This window comes from Homarus americanus, unplaced genomic scaffold, assembly GCF_018991925.1.
Source record: "Homarus americanus isolate GMGI-L3 unplaced genomic scaffold, GMGI_Hamer_2.0 scaffold31037, whole genome shotgun sequence".
Taxonomy (NCBI): domain Eukaryota; kingdom Metazoa; phylum Arthropoda; class Malacostraca; order Decapoda; family Nephropidae; genus Homarus; species Homarus americanus.
In genome coordinates this window covers 2,527,217-2,554,166 of record NW_024722227.1, presented here as the reverse complement: position 1 = coordinate 2,554,166, position 26,950 = coordinate 2,527,217, and the positions used below count along the sequence as shown (strand labels likewise).

The 26,950-nt window shown below is 41.6% G+C and overlaps 1 protein-coding gene across 3 annotated transcripts in view; it reads right to left on the bottom strand.

Annotated features, from left to right (window-relative positions):
- The window catches only part of LOC121862284 (transcription factor Sp9-like), a 62,085-nt gene extending 37,359 nt beyond the window's left edge, over positions 1-24,726 (bottom strand). For 2 of the 3 annotated variants that reach the window (XM_042360414.1, XM_042360415.1), the window contains exons 1-4: positions 24,394-24,726; positions 4,901-5,152; positions 3,620-3,889; positions 665-940 (exon numbers count right to left, since the gene is read on the bottom strand). In XM_042360414.1, coding sequence (XP_042216348.1) covers positions 665-940; positions 3,620-3,889; positions 4,901-5,152; positions 24,394-24,456 — 861 coding nt within the window. In that variant the 5' untranslated portion in view covers positions 24,457-24,726. The remainder of the gene's footprint in view (positions 1-664; positions 941-3,619; positions 3,890-4,900; positions 5,153-24,393) is intronic. The other variant, XM_042360413.1, reaches the window with a different exon arrangement.
- Between the last annotated feature and the right edge of the window lie 2,224 nt (positions 24,727-26,950).

The window sequence follows — 26,950 nt, the reverse complement described above, 5'->3', positions numbered from 1 at the left end:
AAGGATGGGGTCCTGATACTGATATAACAGTGGGGTCCTGATACTGAAATATAAGGATTGGGTCCTGATACTGATATAAGAGTGGGGGTCCTGATATTGAGATATGAGGATGGGATCCTGATATAAGAGTGGGGTCCTGATAATGTGATATAAGGATGGGGTCCTGATACTGATATAAGAATGGCGTCCTGATAATGTGATAGTGTATAAGGATGGGATCCTTATACTGAGATATAAGAGTGGGGTCCTGATACTGAGATATAAGGATGGGGTCCTGATACCGAGATATAAGGATGGGGTCCTGATACTGATATAACAGTGGGGTCCTGATACTGAAATATAAGGATTGGGTCCTGATACTGATATAAGAGTGGTGTCTTGATATTGAGATATGAGGATGGGATCCTGATATAAAAGAGGGGTCCTGATAATGTGATATAAGGATGGGGTCCTGATACTGATAAAAGAGTGGGATCCTGATAATGTGATAGTGTATAAGGATGGGATCCTTATACTGAGATATAAGAGTGGGGTCCTGATACTGAGATATAAGGATGGGTCCATATAATACAAGATAATTATGGTGTCAGCAAACACAAATTGCCAATTTTTGTTTGCTTACACCATAATTATCTTGTACTGGTAAATAAAAAAGCTTTCTAACCTGCTGTGTTGCTTGTTGCTTGCTCTCAGCCGTAACATTGGTGGTTGCGCTGCTGTGGACAGTTGGTATAGCAACAGATGGTGTTGATATAGTGTTGGTAGCCCAGGTAGATGTGGTGAGAGGCTGAGATGTGGCTAATTGGGTCATGGCAGCAGATCCAAAATTAGTTGACCCAAGAGACATCATGCCTGATGCACTACCCCATAGCATCTGCACTTGTTGTACTTGGCCATTTGGAAGCAGAATTTGTGCAATCGGGGGCTGAGCTTGTACTTGCTGAAAAGATAATGAGTCTTAAATGCATAAAAAAGCAAGATAAATATACCAATAACCTACTGTATTTACATATCCATGCAAAACTTAAGATAAATAGTCTGCCCTACGAACAAGGGCCAACAAGAAGAATGTCTGACTGACCCCGAATACCATTTAATAACCTAAGTGAGATTGAACAACTCTGTATATCCAGAATGTCTAAGGAGTTGAATCCTCAATGTGAGACCAGGACCTATAAATGGAATAAATTAAAAATGAGATTACCCTTCACCTTCATACCAGGTTTCCAAAACATAACCCTTAGAATGAAGTTAATAACAGTAACAATAATAACAACAGCACAGTGGTTTGTTTCTTTATTCCTCAGAAGTGCCACTACTTTTTAACCCTTTCACTACTAGATGCCAGACCATTTCATTCAGCAGAGAGACCCCTCATACCCAAGGGGTTAAAGGGATTTTTTTCTGTTACTCAACATATGGAAATTCTTAAAAGACCAATAAAAAAGGCAGCATTATTGAGCATTAACAGTAAAACAGCAACACCTAATTTAAAAAATACTTTCACTTGTTTATAATCTTCATTTACTATAAAATCAACAAGGTCATACACCCTAAAAAAGAAAAAGAAAAAAAGACTTAAGTTACTTTCTTGAAAGTATCATTATAGCATCAGGATATAAAACTTATTTAGGCTCTTCAGGGGCTCAGGAATGGAACCTATTTTTCCCCATGACATTTTCAGGTCCCTAACCCCATTGTATAATGGTCACTGCCTGTACCACATTAGGGGTCAAGTGTGGAAACTTTTTTTTTCAGAAAACATATCTCCAATTATACAGTGTGAGTTAATATATAATAATATAGTGCTTCACCAATAGTGGTGTCCCACAGGATTCTGTTCTTTCACCTACTCTCTTCCTTCTTTTTAACAATGATTTACTTTACACTACAGCACTACTAATTTTATCCATTCTTACATTGATAATTCTATTCTTCATTCTTCTCATTTTTCCCTTCCCTCTAACTCTCAAACTAGATGTTTCTAGAGCTGATATCATTACATCTATCAATGTGGATCTGTGCAGCATCTCTGAATAGGGAGGTAGAAACTTGGTTAAATTCAATAGCAATAAAACTCAGTATTTACCAATTACACTTTCCAAATTAGATGATGTCCCACCAATCACATTTCAGGACGCAATCATTCTGCCAAGTTCTAAAACAAATATGCTAGGCCTCGCCATTTTCTCTAATATGTCATGGAAGCCACATATCCTCAACATTGCTAAAGCTGCCTCCCGAAAACTGGGAATGCTGTAGAGATGTCATAGCTACTTCACTCCTGAGCAGTTGCTTCACATATATAAGGGATTCATTCGTCCTAACTTGGAGTACATGTACTCTCATATCTGGTGTGGCTCTTCTTCTGTCCAACTGTTAGATAGGGTGGAATCAAAGGCATTTTGTCTTATTAACTCTCCTCCTTTAGTTGATAATCTTTCTTTCCTTTCTCTTCTCCACAATGTTGCTTCACTCTCTCTCTTTTACAGGTACTTTAACAGGCAATGTTCGGTGGATTTGGCATCCTGTGTACCGCCGGCAAGGCCGTGGGCTCGTAACAGTCGTCTTGCCTGCGGTGCCCACCGTTTCTCTGTGGATGTCAGTCACACTAGAATAACCCATTATAGTACTGTACATCCTTCTTTCCTCCCACAGCCAAATTGTGGAATGCTCTGCCTTCTTCTGTGTTTCTATACTCATACAAGCTGTCTCACTTTATAAAGATAGTTTTCTGGCATCTTCGTGGTGTAGATTAATATAATGTTTTATTTTCTAATCTTTTTTTTTTACTCTTATTATTTTGCCTCCCAAGCCCTGTTGTGGGTCGATGACCTGTGCCCAGGTGGGCTATTCCCCATAAAAAAAAATATATATATTATATAGGTTGGATAAGCATTTCATAATGTTCACTTTATTTCCAATTTTGTCCGGTTTATCGTAAATATAAGCAGCTGGTATAAAACTATTACTGTACAGTACTGCATGTATTTCACTAATTACCTATGTTTATTATTGGCTTATAATAATTGTGTACACAAATTTTTCATTAAAAACATGTGTGTAGTATTTGTTTGCATTTTGAGTTGCTCTGGGGATATTTTCATAAGAACAAATCTCATCTTTTATAAAGGATCTACATGAAAATGTGCTTCAATTTACAAAAGGTTTTTCAGGAATGGAACCCTTTCATAAATTAGGGAATATTGTACCCATACTTGAAAAAAAGGGTAAAACCACAAATTTCCCCAAAAATATAGTGAAGGCACACATTTACCTTTCCTTAACAATACTGAGCTGTAACTGGGTGGGAGAATGTTTCCTGGGTGTCCTGCTGCCCATGCTGTGACATGTTCAATGAACGTGTAAGTGAATTTCTCAACATGTGCGAGATTTTTATCGCATTTTTTCAACCATGTATCGTATACTGTAGTTGATTTCATGTTGGGTAGGCTCTGACTATAATTTACAAAAGAAAAAAGAAAAAACAAAAATACTAGAAGTAATGTAAATAGTCTGAGTAAGTTTGAATCATCAAGGACTCAAACATAATGATTATTTAAGGTGAGCCACATAATCACTTGGGGAGTTTCTTTTCACTTACATTAAGTAACCTTACCTGTGTCAGCTGAGGCATAACTTGCAGTGTCTGGCCATTAGCTTGCACAACATTTGGAAGAACAGGAATCTGTACAGGGAAGGGAATAGTCTGAAAAACAGTTTGGCCTCCAGCTGTTGATATGGGAATCTGGATGGGGATGGTGGCCTGGGGTACACCAGCGACCCCTGACTGCATCACTTGTGTGGCCATCTGATTTACTTGTGCTTGAGTTGCCTGGCCCGCTCCTGCTGTGGCTGTTGCAGGTCTCACACCACCTACAGTTATTGGCTGCAATATAAGATATAATACAATTTTTGGGACATAACTTTTACCATTTAAAATGTCAAGCATACAGTGCTATATACAATACTGTACTCTACCAAAGAGTACTGTATTGCCTAAATGTCTAAAACTGGGCTGAGAATTCAAAAGTTGGCAAACAATCTAATTGATACTGTACAGTACTACTAACTACATTTAAACAATATAGTTTCTACCATAAAGGAAGATGTAGCCAAAGGAAATACAATATGTCCACAGAATCATGTTAGGAATTATTTGTGATTATTCAAAAAATCACATTAAAAATAACAGTACAGGTATACAATTTATCCTGTCTATATCAAGTTTTACCAATACAGTACCAAAGGATGATAAATAAAATGAGAAAGAGAAGTAGACTGTATTACACAAACAATTTCAATATAAATATTGTATAGATATGGAAATGATTTGCTAATGAAGGTAGTAGGTAGCAGGCAGCTATCAAACAGGGAGGTACTACCGCCTGGGAAGATATTGGAAGCATAATGTGTTGTCTAATGGTAGACCCTGCTGCCATATGGCATCACGAATATTGTGACCAAGTCCCAGGTTGTTGATCTGTCTTTCTGCCTCATTTACACACAATTGCAGGATCTCAATTGTTTCTCTTACTATTGGCAACAAAACATACTATACATGTAGCATTTCTCACTATTGATTAGTATTTTTCTTTTCTTTATTATCATTATTACAGTGTTATTATTATTATTATTTTATTTTACTTTTTATTATAAATTTTATTTACTATGAATTACTATTATTAAATTTTTGCCCCCTAGGTCCCGATGTGGGTCAGTGACCTGTGCCCGGGTGGGCTAATCCCCTAAAAAAAAAAAAAAAAAAATGGCACTTCAACAGTTATTTTACTAAATTTCTTTTCTTCCACATGAAAGTATGCATAACTTAATAATGACCATTATACCAGTAATTATTCAAAATAATTCAGAAACTACAGTAAGATAAAATATATCTTACCGTTCCTACTTGACCAACGCTTTGCACATTCTGGATGATATTTTGAGCTCTTATGATTTGTCCTGTTGGAGTAAATATGGCTTGATTTCCTGCTATCTGTATCTGTTGTGTGGCAGGTGCATGCTGCATAGGTGCTGGTATATAGATTGCCTCTTGTCCATCAATGGTTACTGTTTGCATTTGGGCCTGGGGCATCACTGAGTATGTCTGGCCATTTGCAGTGATGATCTGAGCCCCCTGGGGTTCTCTCACCTGCAAATGTCAAAGTTCCATTAAATAGTTTGAAATAAACAAACATTAGAGAAAATAATGAAACCTGGATTTTTTTTTTAACTTATAATAATAATAATAATAATAATAATAATAATAATAATAATAATAATAATAATAATAATAATAATAACATAAAAATTGATATTTAGTCAATTTGACCAAGGACAGCTGACAAAGCCATGGGGATGTTGGTGGTACAGCGGTAACGTGCGTAATTCTCACCAATGTCAAGGGTTCGAGCCTCGGCCTGGACACACGTCAGAAGTGTGACCCTACTAAACATCACAGGTTTCCCGGTTCCCAGTTTCCTCCTGTACTACTACTACTACTTTGCTGTCACTCGGAATCGAGTATGATGATCATCCAGCTATGATACAATGATATTGAGTTATTAAGGATGTCACCTAGGTTGGTGAGTTTTGAGGTGACTAAAGAGGCCAATATGGGACCGGCAGGGTCATCCACAGATGTTGCACATGTGGGGGGGTAACATCTAGTGCGGGAGGGGCGGCAGCAGTGTCTTTCCGGTGTTGGCGCTTGTCTGCCTTGGTATGCAGTCGGGATAACTCTAAAGTATTGACACCTTCTCGTGTGATGCTCCTCCAAGCGTTACAGTGTGGAGTAATTGTCTCCCAGGTGAGGAGGTCGATTTGGCCCTTTTTCAGATTTGTCTTAAGACTATCCTTATACTGTACCTTTTCAGTTAGGTGACTGTAAAGTAGCTGCTTTGGTAGTCTACTGTCATCCATGCGGGTAACATGGTCAGTCCAGCGCAGTTGTTCATGGACAATGGTAGCCCCGATGCTCTTACAGTTGGTGTCAGCAAGAATACTGGCATTTGTTCTCTTGTCTTCCCAGCAAACTCCGAGGATGGAACATAGACTACGTTGGTGAAAGTTTTCATGTGCCTTGAGGTGCCTTCTGTATGTGACCCATGTCTCACTGCCATATAGCAGGGTGGGGAGGACCACTGCTTGATATAAGTGCAACTTTGTAGATAATTTCAGCTCCCTACAGCTGAAGACACAGGCATGAAGTCTGCCAAAGGCTTGTAATGTACATCTGATCCGATGTTGAATCTCTTCATCAATGTCCACGGTGATGGACAGGTGGGAGCCGAGATACCAAAAGTAGGTAACATAAGAGAGAGTGGTACCATTAAGCCGGGTGGATGGTGGAGGTGTGTCTGAACCAGGGGCAGGCTGAAAGAGAATCTGAGTCTTAAGTACATTCACCTCAAGACCGAAGTGTGCATAAACATCTGCGTAGGTGTTCAGGATCTCCTGTAGGTCGTGTTCAGTGTGAGCAACAAGGGTGAGGTCTTCTGCATACTGAAGTTCAGTAATGAAAGCTGCTGACACCTTTGTTCCTGCCTGGAATCTTCTTATGTTGAAAAGACCCTTCATCCGGTAGTGGATGTCCACCCTGCCAGCTAAATTGGCAGATAGACCGCCCAAATGGCTAGCAAGCTTATAAGTGGTGAAATGATATTAAAGAAATGCTTATTTCCAGTAGAGTCCTTATGCCAGCAGCATCTGGTGCTTTTAGCACCAGGCATTCACCCATCCAAGTAATAACCAGACCGAAAAATTTTCAGGGTAGTGTACTGTACTGGGAAAAGTTTCTCTGAATTTTCCAGAATTACAATACACATTATTTCATCCTCGGTATTTGCCCCCAGACCTGGAAAAAAAATCGGAGAGTTTCTGGAAGTTTACTCAGAATTTTCCAGAGAATGCACCTGATTTTCAACTTTGGAATTTGCTCCCCGACCCATAAATTTTTTGGAGATTTTTCAGAAACTTCTCAAAAATGCACCCGATTTTCAACCTCCAAAACTCATTCACAGAGCTGGAATGGAGAGTTTCCTGGAAAAATTCCAAGCCAATTTCAATTTCGGCTATTGGAGAGTTCCGACTAACGGAGATACTACAACGTATATTATTTTACTGTATAATTCATCATTCATTAAATGAACCAAACTAAACTTTCTAACCTAACGTTAGCTTAAAAGCTATAGTGATATATCTGTTAGCTGGAACAATTGGTACAGAGCACTTCCGGGAATGAGAGATTGCCGGGTAACGAGAGGACTCTCTCAGAGCCGTAAAAAATATCCCTCCTCCCCGGAATTTTCCAGAATTTTTCGGTTCACGGAAAATGTTCTCGGAAGTTCCAGAAATTGCCCATTACATCATCTCATGCACCCAGAAAAATATCCCCCATCCCCGGAATTTTCCGGGTATCAGCTAGGTCAGGTTCTATTAGGTTCAGTGTATTGTTGAATCATTTGTATTACTGTACTTAGGGTAATTTTGCATAAGCGCACCCCACTCTGTTAGATAGTCAAAAATATATTTTTTTGGTGTATTTGTGTGTTTAGACCTATTAAGACCTTCATTTCCGTCAGAAATTGGCCAGTTTTTTTTTTCAATTTTTTTCGTGGGACGTTTTACGAAAAAACTAATAGCTAAGCGAATACAAAAAACACCAAAAAACACTAGAAAAACATAAACCAAACCTAACCTAACCTAACTGACTCTCACCATATGATGGAATCACCTATTTCTTACTTTATTGGCCTGGTTCTTGTTCATCTTTGGATTCTGAGATTCTTATAGGTTGCTGACGCTGATTCTCGCTTAACAGGGGGTATAGGCGGGCAGCTTCTTCCAAGAAGTGATACAACACCAGAAGAATCATGAATCGTTTTTTCCCAAAAACTCGCAATCAGCTCCATATAATTTAAATGACACCCATCACAGACTTCAATGGTTGGAAATGAATATGAATTTGGAAATATGAGACCCAAAATAAATATCGGATTTGATTGGGCCAAAAATACCGCGAATTAAACAAAAAATAATTTTAATAGGTTGCAAAAAAAAAAAAAAAACGCTATTGATTGGCCGTGTGACGTGTACGGGAACGCATGCGTGTGATGATTTATGAAGGAGACACGCAGTGTTGGAGGTGAGGTAGGTGATAATGGAGGAAGATTAATGGAAGAAAATAGGGAAAATTTTGGATAAGCTATCTCCATTATAGTACATTTGCGACGGTAAAGTAATAGATGAAAATTATCTTATAATTAGAAGTCTTATTCGAATATGATAATAGATTAGTGGTAGGAAAGTGGGGTGTGAAAATGCAATACTGTAATACCTTACTTACTATCAAAGAACATCTGTGGAAAAATTAACGAAATCGAGCACATTCTGGTGTTACCTATATGCTCCAGGATTACCTTTAAAACATACCTAACGATATTGAATGGATTCTCGTTTCCATTTATCTATTTAATAGATTGTAATTAATGTTTCCAAAAAATTTCGTCCAATTCTATCAACTCCTGGTCTGTTATTAAAAAAAAACTACCTAACCGATAACCGGACAAATATCCAGTGAATAATTAACTAATCTTAAAGACCTAAACATCATTAAATAAAAATTACCAATAAAAAATACCACCACAAACCTCCCAAAACTTAAATAAACATTACACATGTAAAAAAAAATTGAATAGCTTGTCGTGTAAACACATTATCAATAACTGTACAGAAGTAGTACCTTATATTCAATAAATTATTGACCACCAGAATCCACTACAGTATATCTGTGTCACTCCAAGTTATTGTAAACAAACGACATGGAATTTACGTATAAAATTGCCAACATCATAAAATGCTTAACGGGTGACAGGTTGTTAAATCATCCATACCTACCCTAATTTATCCACAACTACCCAAAGATCGTTGTTAAATTAGGTTTGGTTGGGATCGCCTTTCAAAAAATATCGTTTTTTTTAATGTCACGTTCGTTGTTCTTCTTTGACAATAGTTTATCATGTACTGTACTGACGTTCTTCATTATTTACAACCCGTATCATGCAAGTATATTAGTATTATTATATATATATATATATATATATATATATATATATATATATATATATATATATATATATATATATATATATATATTATATATATTATATATATATATATATATATATATATATATATATATATATATATATATATATATATATATATACATATATATATATATATATATATATATATATATATATATATATATATATATATATATATATTTTTTTTTTTTTTATAAGGTTTATTTGTTACTGAAGCTTACTGTATCTTGCTATTTTTCATATTACAAGTGTAACTGCCATGTAAATAATGTTCCATGTGTGGTTTTGGGATAGATATATTTCAATAATAATAAAAATAATTTAATCTATTTTTATTAACCCAACGATACCGTTACAACATATAACACCTTAAATACAATACCTAGGGTTTCCAGTAATCCTTAATGAAATAAACATACAAGCTAATGAATTTCTACCCACTTGTCAGGCAAAGAAGGAAGAAAAACATAATAGGGAAACATATACCCTGTACATTTTTGTTTTGTTTTTACACTTCGGCAAGACGTGCGGTGGCCGGCAACTTTACGGTTGAAGTTAAAGGCGTATATGGCGCAGTGCTGGCCACAGTTTCTCAGTTGAATTTTCAGTGCTGTCCCCATCCAGTATACTGTCGGTCCAAGGGTAGATCCAGGGGGGGGGGGGTCCGGACCCCCCTTTTCACCAGAAAATTACAGTACTTTTTCTTTAATGCAGTATTGTACTCGGGCGTTTTTGTATAGTAAAAAGTATTTACTATTGACTTCAGAATATCCCCTAATATCAAATGCGCATGACTTCAAAATGCGCTCGCCATGTTCCCCCACCCTCAACTTCTTGGACCCCTCCCCCTCTTTTGATATTCCTGGATCAGCCCCTGGTATCAGGTTTATTCATTCACGTTTCGATAAACTTATGGTCACACCAGAAGGTCTTTATGGCAAAAAACCGAAAGACAACATCAAAATAGAGTCGCAATTCTTTATACATGGCGTAGTGTATTACAGTACAGTATATGTCAGAGAGAAACAGTGTTTTAGAACACGATAAGTAGCCATGACCCGACGAAAAACATGCATAAACTACCTATAAGTTACTTTTAAGAAGTTCCCCTATACCCGTGTACTATGTGTTCTGTACTGCATTGCTGTCTTCTATGTTTTCATCTACATGTTGTTCTGTACCGGCGGACTATATGCTCTCCTGTACTGATGTAATATATTTTTCAGTTCAATGGTGTTCTGTGTGCTTAACTGTATTTCTGCATTGTGTTCCTCTATACTCGTGTAATATTTGTTCCACTGAAGTGGTGTGTGATGTGCTTAACTGTGCTGCTGTACAATATGTCTTGTTCTGTTGTACTATTAGTTCCTTTACTGATGTAATGTTCTCTAATGTAATGGTACATTAAGTTCCTCTGTACTAGCGCAATAAGCTTCAGTCACCTGGTGCAGTGTGTTTGACTATGCCGTACTATTTGTAGTAAGAAAGATTTGCGTTCCTCTATTCCGGTGTAGTGTGCCCATATATACTGGTGTACTAAGTGCTCCATTCTTCCGATGGACCATGTGTTCCTCAAAATCGCTTAACTGTGTGCTCCACTGTTCTGGTGTATAGTATGCTCCACTGTCCTCATGTACTGTTCTTCACTGTTCTGGTGTACAGTACTATGCTTCACTGTTCTGGTGTACAGTACTATGCTTCACTGTTCTGGTATACTGTGTGTTCCACTGTTCTGGTGTACAGTACTATTCGCCACTGTTCTGTTGTACTGTGTGTTTCACTGTCCTGATGTACTGTTCTCCACTGTTCTGGTGTACAGTACTATGCTTCACTGTTCTGGTGTACAGTACTATTCGCCACTGTTCTGTTGTACTGTGTGTTTCACTGTCCTGATGTACTGTTCTCCACTGTTCTGGTGTACAGTACTATGCTTCACTGTTCTGGTATACTGTGTGTTCCACTGCTCTGGTGTACAGTACTATTCGCCACTGTTCTGTTGTACTGTGTGTTTCACTGTTCTGATGTACATTGTGCTCCACTGTTCTGGTGTACTTTGTGCTCCACTGTTCTAGTATACAGTATTGTGCTCCGCTGTTCTAGTGTACTGTACACCACTGTTCTGGTGTACAGTATTGTGATCCACTTTTCTGGTGTACTGAGTGCTCCACTGTTCTGGTGTACTGAGGGCTCCACTGTTCTAGTGCACTGAGTGCTCCACTTTTCTGGTGTACTGAGTGATCCACTGTTCTGGTGTACTGTGTGCTGTTCTCAAATGGGGTACTGTGTGCTGTTCTCAAATGGGGTACTGTGTGCTGTTCTATACTGGTGTACTGTGTGCTGTTCTCTACTGGTGTATTGTGTGCTGTTCTCTACTGGTGTACTGTGTGCTGTGCCCTTTACTGGTGTACAGTGTACTGTTCTCAAATGGTGTACTGTGTGCTGTGCCCTTTACTGGTGTACTGTGTGCTGTTCTATACTGGTGTACTGTGTGCTGTTCTCTGCTGGTGTACTGTGTGCTGTTCTCTGCTGGTGTACTGTGTGCTGTTCTCTACTGGTGTACTGTGTGCTGTGCCCTTTACTGGTGTACAGTGTACTGTTCTCAAATGGTGTACTGTGTGCTGTTCTCTACTGTGTGCTGTTCTATACTGGTGTACTGTGTGCTGTTCTCTGCTGGTGTACTGTGTGCTGTTCTCTGCTGGTGTACTGTGTGCTGTTCTCTACTGGTGTACTGTGTGCTGTGCCCTTTACTGGTGTACAGTGTACTGTTCTCAAATGGTGTACTGTGTGCTGTGCCCTTTACTGGTGTACTATGTGCTGTTCTCTACTGGTGTATTGTGTGCTGTTCTCTGCTGGTGTACTGTGTGCTCTTCTCTAATGGTGTATTGTGTGCTGTTCTCTGCTGGTGTACTGTGTGCTGTGCCCTTTATTGGTGTACTGTGTGCTGTTCTCTACTGGTGTACTGTGTGCTGTTCTCAAATGGTGTACTGTGTGCTGTGCCCTTTACTGGTGTACTGTGTACTATGTGCTGTTCTTCGTTGGTGTACTGTGTGTTGTGCCCTTATTGGTGTACTGTGTGCTGTTCTCACTGGTGTACTGTGTGCTGTTCTCAAATGGTGTACTGTGTGCTGTGCCTCTTTACTGGTGTACTGTGCTCTCTACTGGTGTACTGTGTGCAGTGCTCTTTACTGGTGTACTGTGTGCTGTTCTCTACTGGTGTACTGTGTTCTTCTCTACTGGTGTACTGTGTGCAGTGCTCTTTACTGATGTACTGTGTACTGTTCTCTACTGGTGTACTGTGATGTTCTCTACTGGTGTACTGTGTACTGTTCTCTACTGGTGTACTGTGTTCTTCTCTACTGGTGTACTGTGTGCTGCTCTCTACTGGTGTACTGTGTGCTGTTATCTACTGGTGTACTGTGTGCTCTTTACTGGTGTAATGTGTACTGTTCTTTACTGGTGTACTGTGTGCTGTTCTCTACTGGTGTACTGTGTGCTGTTCTTTACTGATGTACTTTGTGCTGTTCTCTTCTGGTGTACTGTGTGCTCTTTACTGATGTACTGTGTGCTCTTTACTGATTTACTGTGTGCTGTTCTCTACTGGTGTACTGTGTGCTGTTCTTTACTGATGTACTTTGTGCTGTTCTCATCTGGTGTACTGTGTGCTCTTTACTGGTGTAATGTGTACTGTTCTTTACCGGTGAACTGTGTGCTGTGCTCTTTACTGATGTACTGTGTACTGTTCTCTTCTGGTGTACTGTTCTCTACTGGTGTACTGTGTGCTGTTCTCTTCAGGTGTATTGTGTGCTGGTCTCTACTGGTGTACTGTGTGCTGTTCTCTTCTGGTGTATTGTGTGCTGGTCTCTACTGGTGTACTGTGTGCTGTTCTCTACTGCTGCATTGCGTGCTGTTCTCTACTGGTGTACTGTGTGCTGTTCTCTACTGATGTACTGTGTGCTGTTCTTTACTGATGTACTGTGTGCTCTTTACTGATGTACTGTGTGCTGTTCTCTACTGGTGTACTGTTCTCTACTGGTGTACTGTGTGCAGTGCTCTTTACTGGTGTACTGTGTGCTGTTCTCTACTGGTGTACTGTGTTCTTCTCTACTGGTGTACTGTGTGCAGTGCTCTTTACTGATGTACTGTGTACTGTTCTCTACTGGTGTACTGTGATGTTCTCTACTGGTGTACTGTGTGCTCCTCACTGGAGTACTGTGTGCTGGTCTCTACTGGTGTACTGTGTGCTGTTCTCTACTATTGTACTGTGTGTTGTTCTCTACAGGTGTACTGTGTACTGTGTTTTACTGGTGTACTGCGGTTGTTCTCTACTGATGTACTGTGTGCTGTTCTCACTGGTGTACGGTGTGCTGTTCTCTACTATTATACTGTGTGCTGTTTTCTACTGGTGTACTATGTGTTCTTTACAGGTGTACTGCATGCTGTTCTCTACTGGTGTACTGTGTGCTGTTCTCTTCTGGTGTACTGTGTGCTATTCGTTACTGGTGTACTGTGTGCTGTTCTCTACTGGTGTACTGTGCTCTTTACTGATGTACTGTGTACTGTTCTCTACTGGTGTACTGTGTGATGTTCTCTACTGGTGTACTGTGCTGTTCTCTACTGGTGTACTGTGCACTTTACTGATGTACTGTACTGTTCTCTACTGGTGTACTGTGTGATGTTCTCTACTGGTGTACTGTGTGCTGTTCTCTACTGGTGTACTGTTCTCTACTAGTGTACTGTGTGATGTTTTTCTACTGGTGTACTGTGTGCTGTTCTCTACAGGTGTACTGTGTGCTGTGCTCTTTACTGGTGTACTGTGTGCTGTGCTCTTTACTGGTGTACTGTGTGCTGTTCTCTACTGGTGTACTATGTGCTGTTCTCTACTGGTGTACCTGTGTGCTGTTCTCTACTGGTGTACTGTGTGCTGTTCTCTTCTGGTGTATTGTGTGCTGGTCTCTACTGGTGTACTGTGTGCTGTTCTCTACTGCTGCATTGCGTGCTGTTCTCTACTGGTGTAGTGTGCTGTTCTCCACTGGTGTACTGTGTGCTGTTCTTTACTGATGTACTTTGTGCTGTTCTCTTCTGGTGTACTGTTCTCTGGTGTACTGTGTGCAGTGCTCTTTACTGGTGTACTGTGTGCTGTTCTCTACTGGTGTACTGTGTTCTTCTCTACTGGTGTACTGTGTGCAGTGCTCTTTACTGATGTACTGTGTACTGTTCTCTACTGGTGTACTGTGATGTTCTCTACTGGTGTACTGTGTACTGTTCTCTACTGGTGTACTGTGTTCTTCTCTACTGGTGTACTGTGTGCTGCTCTCTACTGGTGTACTGTGTGCTGTTATCTACTGGTGTACTGTGTGCTCTTTACTGGTGTAATGTGTACTGTTCTTTACTGGTGTACTGTGTGCTGTTCTCTACTGGTGTACTGTGTGCTGTTCTTTACTGATGTACTTTGCTGTTCTCTTCTGGTGTACTGTGTGCTCTTTACTGATGTACTGTGTGCTCTTTACTGATGTACTGTGTGCTGTTCTCTGGTGTACTGTGTGCTGTTCTTTACTGATGTACTTTGTGCTGTTCTCATCTGGTGTACTGTGTGCTCTTTACTGGTGTAATGTGTACTGTTCTTTACCGGTGAACTGTGTGCTGTGCTCTTTACTGATGTACTGTGTACTGTTCTCTTCTGGTGTACTGTTCTCTACTGGTGTACTGTGTGCTGTTCTCTTCTGGTGTATTGTGTGCTGGTCTCTACTGGTGTACTGTGCTGTTCTCTTCTGGTGTATTGTGTGCTGGTCTCTACTGGTGTACTGTGTGCTGTTCTCTACTGCTGCATTGCGTGCTGTTCTCTACTGGTGTACTGTGTGCTGTTCTCTACTGGTGTACTGTGTGCTGTTCTCCACTGGTGTACTGTGTGCTCTTTACTGATGTACTGTGTGCTGTTCTCTACTGGTGTACTGTGTGCTGTTCTTTACTGATGTACTTTGTGCTGTTCTCTTCTGGTGTACTGTTCTCTACTGGTGTACTGTGCTGCTCTCTACTGGTGTACTGTGTGCTGTTATCTACTGGTGTACTGTGCTCTTTACTGATGTACTGTGTACTGTTCTTTACTGGTGTACTGTGTGCTGTTCTTTACCGGTGAACTGTGTGCTGTGCTCTTTACTGATGTACTGTGTACTGTTCTCTACTGGTGTACTGTGTACTGTTCTCTACTGCTGCATTGCGTGCTGTTCTCTATGGTGTACTGTGTGCTGTTCTCTACTGGTGTACTGTGTGCTGTTCTCTACTGCTGCATTGCGTGCTGTTTCTCTACTGGTGTACTGTGTGCTGTTCTCTACTGGTGTACTGTGTGCTGTTCTCTACTGGTGTACTGTGTGCTCTTTATTGGTATGTGTGCTGTTCTCTACTGGTGTACTGTGCTCTTAACTGATGTACTGTGTACTGTTCTTTACTGGTGAACTGTGTGCTGTGCTCTTTACTGATGTACTGTGTGCTGTTCTCTACTGGTGTACTGTGTGCTGCTCTCTACTGGTGTACTGTGTGCTGTTCTCTACTGGTGTACTGTGTGCTCTTTATTGGTGTAATGTGTGTCTACTGGTGTACTGTGCTCTTAACTGATGTACTGTGTACTGTTCTTTACTGGTGAACTGTGTGCTGTGCTCTTTACTGATGTACTGTGTACTGTTCTCTACTGGTGTACTGTGTGCAGTGCTCTTTACTGATGTACTGTGTGCTGTTCTCTACTTGTGTACTGTGATGTTCTCTACTGGTGTACTGTTTCTCTACTGGTGTACTGTGTGCTCTTTATTGGTTATGTGTGCTGTTTCTCTACTGGTGTACTGTGTAACTGATGTACTGTGTGCTGTTCTTTACCGGTGAACTGTGTGCTGTGTCTTTACTGATGTACTGTGTACTGTTCTCTACTGGTGTACTGTGTGATGTACTCTACTGGTGTACTGTTTTCTACTGGTTTACTGTGTGCTGTTCTCTACTGGTGTACTGTGTGATGTTTTCTACTGGTGTACTGTGTGCTGTTCTCTACTGGTGTACTGTGTGATGTTCTCTACTGGTGTACTGTGTGCTGTTCTCTACAGGTGTACTGTGCTGTTCTCTACTGGTGTACTGTGTGCTGTTCTCTTTCTGATGTACTGTGTGCTGTGCTCTTTACTGATGACTGTGTGCTATTCTCTACACGTGTACTGTGTCCTGTACTGATGTACTGTGTGCTGTTCTCTACTGGTGTACTGTGTGAGTGCTCTTTACTGGTGTACTGTGTGCTGTTCTCTACTGGTGTACTATGTGCTGTTCTCTACTGGTGTACTGTGTACTGTTTTCTACTGGTGTACTGTGTGCTCTTTACTGATGTACTGTGTGCTGTTCTCTTCTGGTGTACTATGTGGTCTCTACTGGTATACTATGTGCTGTTCTCTACTGGTGTACTGTGTGCTGTTCTCTATTGATGTACTGTGTGATGTTTTCTACGGGTGTACTGTGTGCTGTTCTCTTCTGGTGTATTGTGTGCTGTTCTCTACTGGTGTACTGTGTGCTGTTCTCTACTGCTGCATTGCGTGCTGTTTTCTACTGGTGTACTGTGTGCTGTGCTCTTCACTGGTGTACTGTGTGCTGTGCTCTTTACTGGTGTTGAATTCAATTTCAATTGTTTATTCCTTGATAGAGGAAGCGGGATCCTAGTGCTGTCACTAGGTACCCCTGTACAATAACACCAGAAGCATCTGGCAAGTGTGACAAGTATATACAGTATAAATATTATAAAGGGGCTTACTAAAGCCTAAGGAAGGAAGGATATTCCTTTAACACATAATCAATGTTATTTACATAATATCTGGCCAGTATGGGAGGATCATCGTCTCCGTCAGGGGTCGGAGTGGTGGTCCAGCAGGCGTCAGGGGACATCTTAGGAGGTAGTGGATAAGGGTGCAGCTGTCGGGTCTTCTGCATAATGCACAAGAGCGTTCTCAGGGGATGCGGGGATACCACCCCGCAAGTCATACCCAATGATGATACGGGCTTACTGGTGTTCTGTGTGCTGTTTACTGGTGAAGTGTGCTGTGCTCTTATCTGGTGTCTGTGTGCTCTTTACAGCTGTACTATATGGGTTTCACTGGTGTACTGTGTGCTGTTCTCTACTGGTGTACTATGTGCTGTTTACTGGTGTACTGTGTGCTGTCTTCTACTGGTGTACTGTGTGCCGTGCTCTTTACTGGTGTATGGTGTGCTGTTCTCTACAGGTATACTGTGTGCTGTTCTCTACTGGTGTACAATGTGCTGTTCTCTACTGCTGTACTATGTGCTGTTTACTTGTGTACTATGTGCTGTTCTCTACTGGTGTATTGTGCTGTCTTCTCGCTGTACTGTATGCTGTTTTCACTGGTATTGTGCTGTTCTCTACTGTACTATGTGCTGTTCTCTACTGGTGTACTATGTGCTGTTTACTTGTGTGCTGTTCTCTACTGGTGTAATGTATGCTGTTCTCCACTGGTGTATTGTGTTGTCTCTACTGGTGTACTATGCTGTCTTCATCGGTGTACTATGGCTGTTTACTTGTGTGGTTCTCTACGGTGTATTGGTGCTGTCTTCACTGGTGTACTATGTGCTGTTTACTTGTGTGCTGTTCTCTACTGGTGTAATGTATGCTGTTCTCTACTGGTGTACTGTGTGCTGTTTTCTGCTGGTGTACTGTGCTGTCCTCTCGGTGTACTGTGCGTTCTTCACTGGTATACTGTGTGCTGTTCTCTACTGGTATACTGTGTTGCTCTACTGGTGTATTGTGTGCTGTTCTTTCACTGGTGTACTGTGTGCTGTTCTCACTGGTGTACTGTGTGGTTTCACTGGTATACTGTGCTGTTCTCTACTGGTATACTTTGTGCTGTTCTCTACTGGTGTGTATTGTCTTCACTGGTGTACTGTGTGCTGTTTTCTGCTGGTGTACTGTGCTGTCCTCTACTGGTGTACTGTGTGCTGTCTCTACTGGTATACTGTGCTGTTCTCACTGGTATACTGTGTGCTCTTTCACTGGTGTATTGTGCTGTTCTCTACTGGTGTATTGTGTGCTGTCCTGGTGTACTATGTGCTGTTTACTTGTGTGCTGTTCTCTACTGGTGTACTGTGTGCTGTTTTCTGCTGGTGTACTGTGCTGTTATCTACTGGTATACTGTGCTGTTCTCTTCTGGTATTGTTCTCTACTGGTATACTGTGGCTGTTCTCTACTGGTATACTGGTGCTGTCGGTGCACTGTGTGCTGTTCTCATGGTATACTGTGGCTGTTCTCTACTGTACTGTGCTGTTCACTGGTATATGTGGCTGTTCTCTACTGGTATACTGTGTGCTGTTCTTCTACTGGTGCACTGTGTGCTGTCTCTACTGGTATACTGTGTGCTGTTCTCACTGGTGTACTGTGCTGTTATCTACTGGTATACTGTGGCTGTTCTCTCATGGTGCACTGTGTGCTGTTCTTTACTGGTATACTGTGGCTGTTCTCTACTAGTGTACTGTGTGCTGTCCTATTGGTACTGTTCTCCACTGGTACTGTGCTGTTTCTCAGTGTACTGTGTGCTGTTCTCTACTGGTGTACTGTGTGCTGTTCACTGGGTACTGTGTCCTGTTCTTCACTGGTGTACTGTGTGCTGTTATCTACTGGTTTACTATGTGCTGTTACTTACTGGTGCACTGTGTGCTGTTACTTACTGGTGCACTGTGTGCTGTCTTCTACTGGTGTACTGTGTGCTGTTACTTACTGGTGCACTGTGTGCTGTTCTCTACTGGTGTACTGTGTGCTGTTACTTACTGGTGTACTGTGTGCTGTTCTCTACTGGTGTACTGTGTGCTGTTACTTACTGATGTACTGTGTGCTGTTCTCTCTGGTGTACTGTGTGCTGTTACTTACTCATGTACTGTGTGCTGTTCTCTTCTGTGTGTACTGCATGCTGCTCTTTACTGGTGTACTGTGTGCTGTTCTTCATGTGTACTTGTGTGCTGTTCACTGGTGTACTGTGTTGTTTCACTGGGTATCTTTCTGCTGTTCTCACTAGTGTACTGTGCTCACTGGTGTACTGTTCTCTTTACTGGTGTACAGTGTGCTGTTTTTACTGATGTACTGCTGTGCTCTACTGGTGTACTGTGTGCTCTTTACTCATGTACTGTGCTCTTTAGCTGGTGGTGCTGTTTCACTGGTGTACTATGTGCTGTTTCACTGGTATTGTGGCTGTGCTTTTACCGGTGTACTGTGTGCTGTTCTCACTGGTGTGGTTTGTTTTACTGGTGTACTGTGTGCTGTTCACTGGTGTAGTGTTTGTTTTACTGGTGTACTGTGTGCTGTCTTCTACTGGTGTAGTGTTTGCTCACTGGTGTACTGTGCTGTTCTCCACTGGTACTGTGTGCTGTTCTCTACTGGGTACTGTGCTGTCTTCACTGGTGTACTGTGTGCTGTCTCTGCTGGTACGCTGTTCTCACTGGTACTGTGCTGTTCTCACTGGTGCGCTGTGCTCTTTAATGGCGTACTGTGTGCTGTTTCACTGGTGTACTGTGTACCTTTTATTGGTGTACTGTGTGCTGTTCTCACTGGTGTACTGTTTGTTCTTTACTGGTGTACTGTGTGCTGTTCTCACTGGTGTAGTGTTTGCTTTTACTGGTGTACTGTGTGCTGTTCTCTACTGGTGTACTGTGTGCTGTTCTCACTGGTGTACTGTGCGCCTTTACTGGTGTACTGTGTGCTGTTCTCATTGAGTATGTGCTGTTTTACTGGTGTACTGTGTGCTGTTCTCTACTGGTGTACTGTGTGCTCTTTACTGGTGTACTGTGTGCTGTTCTCTATTAGAGTACTGTGTGCTATTCTCTACTGGTGTACTATGTGCTGTTCTCTACTGGTGTACTGTGCTCTTTACTGGTGTACTGTGTGCTGTTCTCTATTGGAGTACTGTGTGCTGTGCTCTTACTGGTGTTCTGTGTGCTCTTTACTGGTACTGTGTGCTGTTCTCTATTGGTGTACTATGCGCTGTGCTCTTTACTGGTGTAATGTGCTGTGTCTGTTATTGATGTACTGTGCTGTGATCTTTACTGGTGTACTGTGCTGTGCTCTTTACTGGTGTACTGTGCTGTGCTCTTTACTGATATACTGTGTGCTCTTACTGGTGTACTGTGTGTTTTACTGGTGTAATGTGTGCTGTGTTCGTTATTGATGTACTGTGCTGTGATCTTTACTGGTGTACTGTGCTGTGCTCTTTACTGGTGTACTGTGCTGTGCTCTTTACTGATATACTGTGTGCTCTTTACTGATATACTGTGTGCTCTTTACTGATATACTGTGTGCTATTCTCACTGGTGTACTATGTGCTGTTTCTACTGGTGTACTGTGTGTACTGTGCTCTTTACTGGTGTTCTGTGTGCTCTTTACTGGTGTACTGTGTGCTGTTCTCTATTGGTGTACTATGCTGTGCTCTTTACTGGTGTAATGTGTGCTGTGTCGTTATTGATGCTGTGCTGTGATCTTTACTGGTGTACTGTGCTGTTACTGTGTGCTGTGCTCTTACTGCTGGTGTACTGTGTGCTCTTTACTGGTGTGTGCTCTTTACTGGTGTAATGTGTGCTGTGTTCGTTATTGATGTACTGTGTGATCTTTACTGGTGTGTGCTGTGTGTCTTTGGTTTACTGTGCTGTGCTGCTGTGTAACTGTTGTACTGTGTGCTCTTTATATACTGTGTGTGATACTGGTGTACTGTGTGCTCTTTACTGTGTGCCTATGTGTACTCTACTGTTACTGTGTGTACTGTGTGTGCTTTTCTGTGTACTGTGTGTGTTTTACTGTGTGTACTGTGTGCTTTGTACTGGTGTACTGTGTGTCTTTACTGGTGTACTGTGTGCTCTGGTGTACTGGTGTACTGTGTGTGTCTTTTACTGGTGTACTGTGTGCTCTTACTGGTGTACTGTGTGTACTGTGTGCTCTTTACTGGTGTACTGTGCTCTTTACTGGTGTACTGTGTTATTTGTGTACTGTGTGCTGTACTGGTGTACTGTGTGCTCTGTACTGTGGTGCTCTTTACTGGTGTACTGGTGTACTGTGTGCTCTTTACTGGTGTACTGTGTGCTCTTTACTGGTGTACTGTGTGCTCTTTACTGGTGTACTGTGTGCTCTTTACTGGTGTACTGTGTGCTCTTTACTGGTGTACTGTGTGCTCTTTACTGGTGTACTGTGTGCTCTTTACTGGTGTACTGTGTGCTCTTTACTGGTGTACTGTGTGCTCTTTACTGGTGTACTGTGTGCTCTTTACTGGTGTACTGTGTGCTCTTTACTGGTGTACTGTGTGCTCTTTACTGGTGTACTGTGTGCTCTTTATTGATGCACTGTGTGCTGCGCTATTTACTGGTGTACTGTGTGCTCTTTTATAGTGTACAGTACTGTGTGCTCTTTGATGTACTGTGTGCTGTTCTCTACTTGTGTACTGTGTGCTCTTTTATAGTGTACAGTACTGTGTGCTCTTTGATGTACTGTGTGCTGTTCTCTACTTGTGTACTGTGTGCTCTTTTCTACTGGTGTACTGTGTGCTCGTCTGCTTAGGTGTACTTTGGTAAACTTTTCTGGTGGACTATATGCCCACCTATACTGGCTTACCATGTTAATTACAGTGTGCTGGTGGTGTATTCCACTGTGCTGGAGGAATGTACTTCATTGTACTGGTGTACTGTGCGTCACTGTACTATGTGTCCCGCTGCAATGGCTTACTTTGTGCCCCAGTGTGTTGTGTAAGGTACTCCATCTTATTTGCGGACTATGTGCTTCTGTTCTGAGGTGTTATGTGCTGTGTATTACCTTACTGTATAGTCCAGTATAGTGCCATGAGAAATGCCTCATGAGTATGCGGAGTATATAAGTATGTAATTCGCACTGCCATGGTGTACCCTGTTTTATTAGTTCTGCACTTACCGGTGTAGTATGACCTCCAGTAGAGTACTTTAGGTAACGATGTTGCCCTATGCTTTAGTTCACAGAAAATCTAGTAGTACAGATTATTTTGTGTTGTAACAGTTCAGTAAGCATTTTATTTGTGTAATGGTTTTGTATTCCAGCGGTGTACTTTGCATCACTGGATTGCTGTGCTCTAGCATAAATGGTCAGTGTACTACAGCCAGACCCAGAACAAAGTACGTTAATAGGTGTGACCCAAGACAAACCATCAACATTAGATCCATGACAACGTACACCAAGCAGTAAAATCAAGGACAATGTACAGACAACAAGTTCACCCCAGGAAAACATACACACACTCAGGTTACACACATGAAATGAACATCAACAGGAGACACCCAGGAATATGTATACTAACAGGCGTGACCCAGAACAATATATAGCCTATTCAGTAGATGTGATCCAGGACAATATCAACAACTTAGACCCTGAACATCATACATCAACAGGGAACACCAAGGACGATGTATACACTAACAGGAGACAAATAAACACACCAACAAGAAACACCCAGGAAAAGGTATATAAATTGATAGTAGACTCAAATCAATGTACTATATCAACAGAACAGACCCTGAACAATGTACTATATCAACAGAACAGACCCTGAACAATGTACTATATCAACAGAACAGACCCTGAACAATGTACTATATCAACAGAACAGACCCTGAACAATGTACTATATCAACAGAACAGACCCTGAACAATGTACTATATCAACAGTACAGACCCTGAACAATGTACTATATCAACAGTACAGACCCTGAACAATGTACTATATCAACAGAACAGACCCTGAACAATGTACTATATCAACAGTACAGACCCTGAACAATGTACTATATCAACAGAACAGACCCTGAACAATGTACTATATCAACAGAACAGACCTGAACAATGTACTATATCAAACAATGTACTATATCAACAGAACAGACCCTGAACAATGTACTATATCAACAGAACAGACCCTGAACAATGTACTATATCAACAGTACAGACCCTGAACAATGTACTATATAACAGAACAGACCCTGAACAATGTACTATATCAACAGAACAGACCTGAACAATGTACTATATCAACAGAACAGACCCTGAACAATGTACTATATCAACAGAACAGACCCTGAACAATGTACTATATCAACAGAACAGACCCTGAACAATGTACTATATCAACAGAACAGACCCTGAACAATGTACTATATCAACAGAACAGACCCTGAACAATGTACTATATCAACAGAACAGACCCTGAACAATGTACTATATCAACAGAACAGACCCTGAACAATGTACTATATCAACAGAACAGACCCTGAACAATGTACTATATCAACAGAACAGACCCTGAACAATGTACTATATCAACATAACAGACCCTGAACAATGTACTATATCAACATAACAGACCCTGAACAATGTACTATATCAACAGAACAGACCCTGAACAATGTACTATATCAACAGAACAGACCCTGAACAATGTACTATATCAACAGAACAGACCCTGAACAATGTACATCATAACAGACCCTGAACAATGTACTATATCAACAGAACAGACCCTGAACAATGTACATCATCATAACAGACCCTGAACACTATACATAACGTCAGTTGAGCGGGTATGTTATTCTCACATAAGCAAGGTGTGTGACGAGGTGAGGGGCCTGGAGTAGCCTTGCTCTTTGAGTCGAGTGCCAGTGTTGTGTGGAGCCCTGGTAGGAGGCTTGTCCTGTCAACTATAGTGATGTGTGTACTGTGTAGCCATAAATGTACTAAGTGGGTGTGAGAAGCAATATTCCTGGAGTGTGTCGTGCGAGAACCTTGGGTGTCCTGAGTGTTGGTAGGAGGAGGGTAGTAGCCCGCCCCGCGTGTCCTGACAGCTGGGTGGGGCGGGCGGTGTGTGGTGGGCGGGGTGTGGGCGGGTGAAGGCGGGGACAGTGCCACCCAGCAGCAGGCCACACTCCTGGGCCTACCAACACCGCCCACAGCCCCGCCCAGCTCACCACGGCTCACACATCACCATACAGTCATCACCACTCACCTTCACCAGCCAGGCATGGTGAGGTGCGCTATAGGATCTGAGAGGGCGGGTCAGCATAGCTGGGACCTGCTGGTGGTGGAGGTGGAGGTGTGGGCGGTGCCCTAGGAGGAAGGCTGGCCTCAGGGTTATCCTGGAGCACGTGGCTGCTGGCAGAGTGACGCCTCCTGCAAGGCGGGGCCTATCCTGCCCTATACACAACACCCTATACACTCTCCCCTCTGCCTCCTCTTACAGCCCTCCTGTCGACTTTGTCTTACCTGAGATGTTGTCTGCTGTACTACAGGTTCGGTCTTCATCCCCTGTACTGTCTGGGTGGCCATAGTTCACCACACAAATAAAATTAAAGTCACAACACAGTCCTATAGCCTAACAGATTCAAAGCTTCTCTTCTCGAGACTACTGTCGAATTTCACTAATGTATTCCTCCGCGATGGGTGGAGATATAACCTTCTCCTGCCTGAGATGTGGCCTGCTAGTATCACCTAAGCAATCTTTTTCTTGATAAATTCCAATCCGATATACACTACATCTCGTGTACTTTGTTGGTATATCTATGAAAGTTGTCCTATTCCTTGTTGACACTACTTTACGCGTTGCGTTGTTGTGAGGAGTGAGGGGCGGTGGGAGAGAGAATGCTGGCCGCTGATTGGTTGAGTCGGCCGGAGGCTCCGCACCCGCCACCAGCCCGAGGCCGCCCACGACCTTCACTTTCCCAAATTTTACCGAACTATTCCAAAATGGTTCGCCTGAAAGTCACTTTTGCAAATAAGAATTACTATTTAATCTTATCTGGTTTTAAGACTAAAAATTATGTTACTATTGAAATTTAGATATACTTCCCTAGCCTTAGTTGCGTATAATACTGATTGAGACTTATTTAGATAACAGTTTTTTTAAATGAGCATTATCGATTCAAAGCTTTCGTCCAAAGGCGGCATTTTCCCGCCCTCACCCACCCTGTCTGACCCTCCCACCTCCTAATGATAGCCTACCCCCGCCCCGTTCCCACGTCCTTCTCGTCCACTGCTAAAGCTCTATCCACAATTTTATTCTCCAAAATAATTATTCAATTTTAAATTGATTTGCTGACAGTAAAAATTTTACCATTTTTTCTAATAATTGAAGTACAAAGAGATGTAGTTTATTAAACGGGGTGGCAGTGAAGTGAGCCAGCCTACTTTCTCTTGGGTTGAAGGTCCAACTCACAACACTCCTTCCCTTAAACATTGCATATTGAACAAAATATGTTTTATCTTTAAGTATACCAGTAGCAGTAACCCTATTAAAATTCATATTATTTTAAAATATTTTTTTTGTGTTCAGCATCGTTGCCTGAAACGTTCTCTCGGGAAAAGAATTTGTTTGCGATAAAGCGTGTTGCGTCAGGGTGCCGCCCAGGGACCGGTGGGCCGAGTTCACACGACAATTGCCGCCCTCACCAGTTGCCAGCACAAATCATTAAATCATTTTTTTGTGCTGAAATGAATACATCATTGGATCTATGATCGCACAAAGCAAGTGAAAACATTGATTCAAAGTTAACCAATGTCATTCATATGGTTTTGGTTTCATGATCTTTGTTATATTAATTAATTATGCTTGCGTGTATAGCCAAGTAACATTTGTAAGGGCGGCATGAGTCGCCACACCCACACAGCACGTGAAGCTGTAAACTTCCTTACTCACCTCACAGTTACCTCAACCACAGCTACACCTACTCTGCCTCACGTCTCCACAGTACACTCATCACTTTCATCATCCCGCTCTCACTTTCACTTACATAAACATAGGTCTATATCATATTTCTCACATATTTATCTCAGTAAATGTAGCTCTTAAATCACCTCACTCCCTCCTTAACAATAATAAAAGTGAATTGTCAAATAATGTAAACGTCTTCGATAAACCATGACATTATTGATTACGATCACAAACGTCTGAACCTGGAGGTGAGTGTCCCCACACCGGCCCCCACCACCCCACCCCACCCCACCCCCCCGACTCCCAGCCAACATTTAGAGACGACTCTTTCCTGCAATCAGTTCCCCTCCCCCTGTGATGACATTTATATCAAGTGGGTTAAGTATAACTTCAGGCGCTCAAAGTTGATAAGACTGAATTTTTAAAGCATGTTTGTGCACAGAACATCAATAATACGTGGGAGGAAAATCATTACTATCATGTCAACAGTGAGTGTGCTTAAAGTGACAGGTAAATAATGAAAAAAAAATACTTACGCCGGGAGATAATAAAAAAGTAGTGTACTGTATGCCTAAGGGGAATTTTGCATGGGGGGGAGGTCAGACCCTTATTCACTCTGGCCCAGTGTAGACCCATGTGAACTCCATAATTCCCTTCTAAACACTGATTCAAGGATATCAAACTAGCAAGGAACTCCCTTGTTCCAGGGGGATAATCTTAGGAAAGAAGCATAAACATTTAATACACCCATATTCAGGGAGATAAAAGTAGAAGAGCCAAAACCTCCCTTATACAATCCGACCTAGGGAGAAAAGCCGTAGTAAGAACCACAAACTCCTTTCTAAACTGAACCAAGGAGGAACCACAAACTCCCTTATACAATCCGACCTAGGGAGAAAAGCCGTAGTAAGAACCACAAACTCTTTTCTAAATGAACCAAGGAGGAACCACAAACTCCCTTATACAATCCGACCTAGGAAGAAAAGCCGTAGTAAGAACCACAAACTCCTTTCTAAACTGAACCAAGGAGGAACCACAAACTTCCTTATACAGTGAACCAGGGAGTAACCACAAACTCCTAGGGAAATATACCCACGGAGGATTAAAAAAACT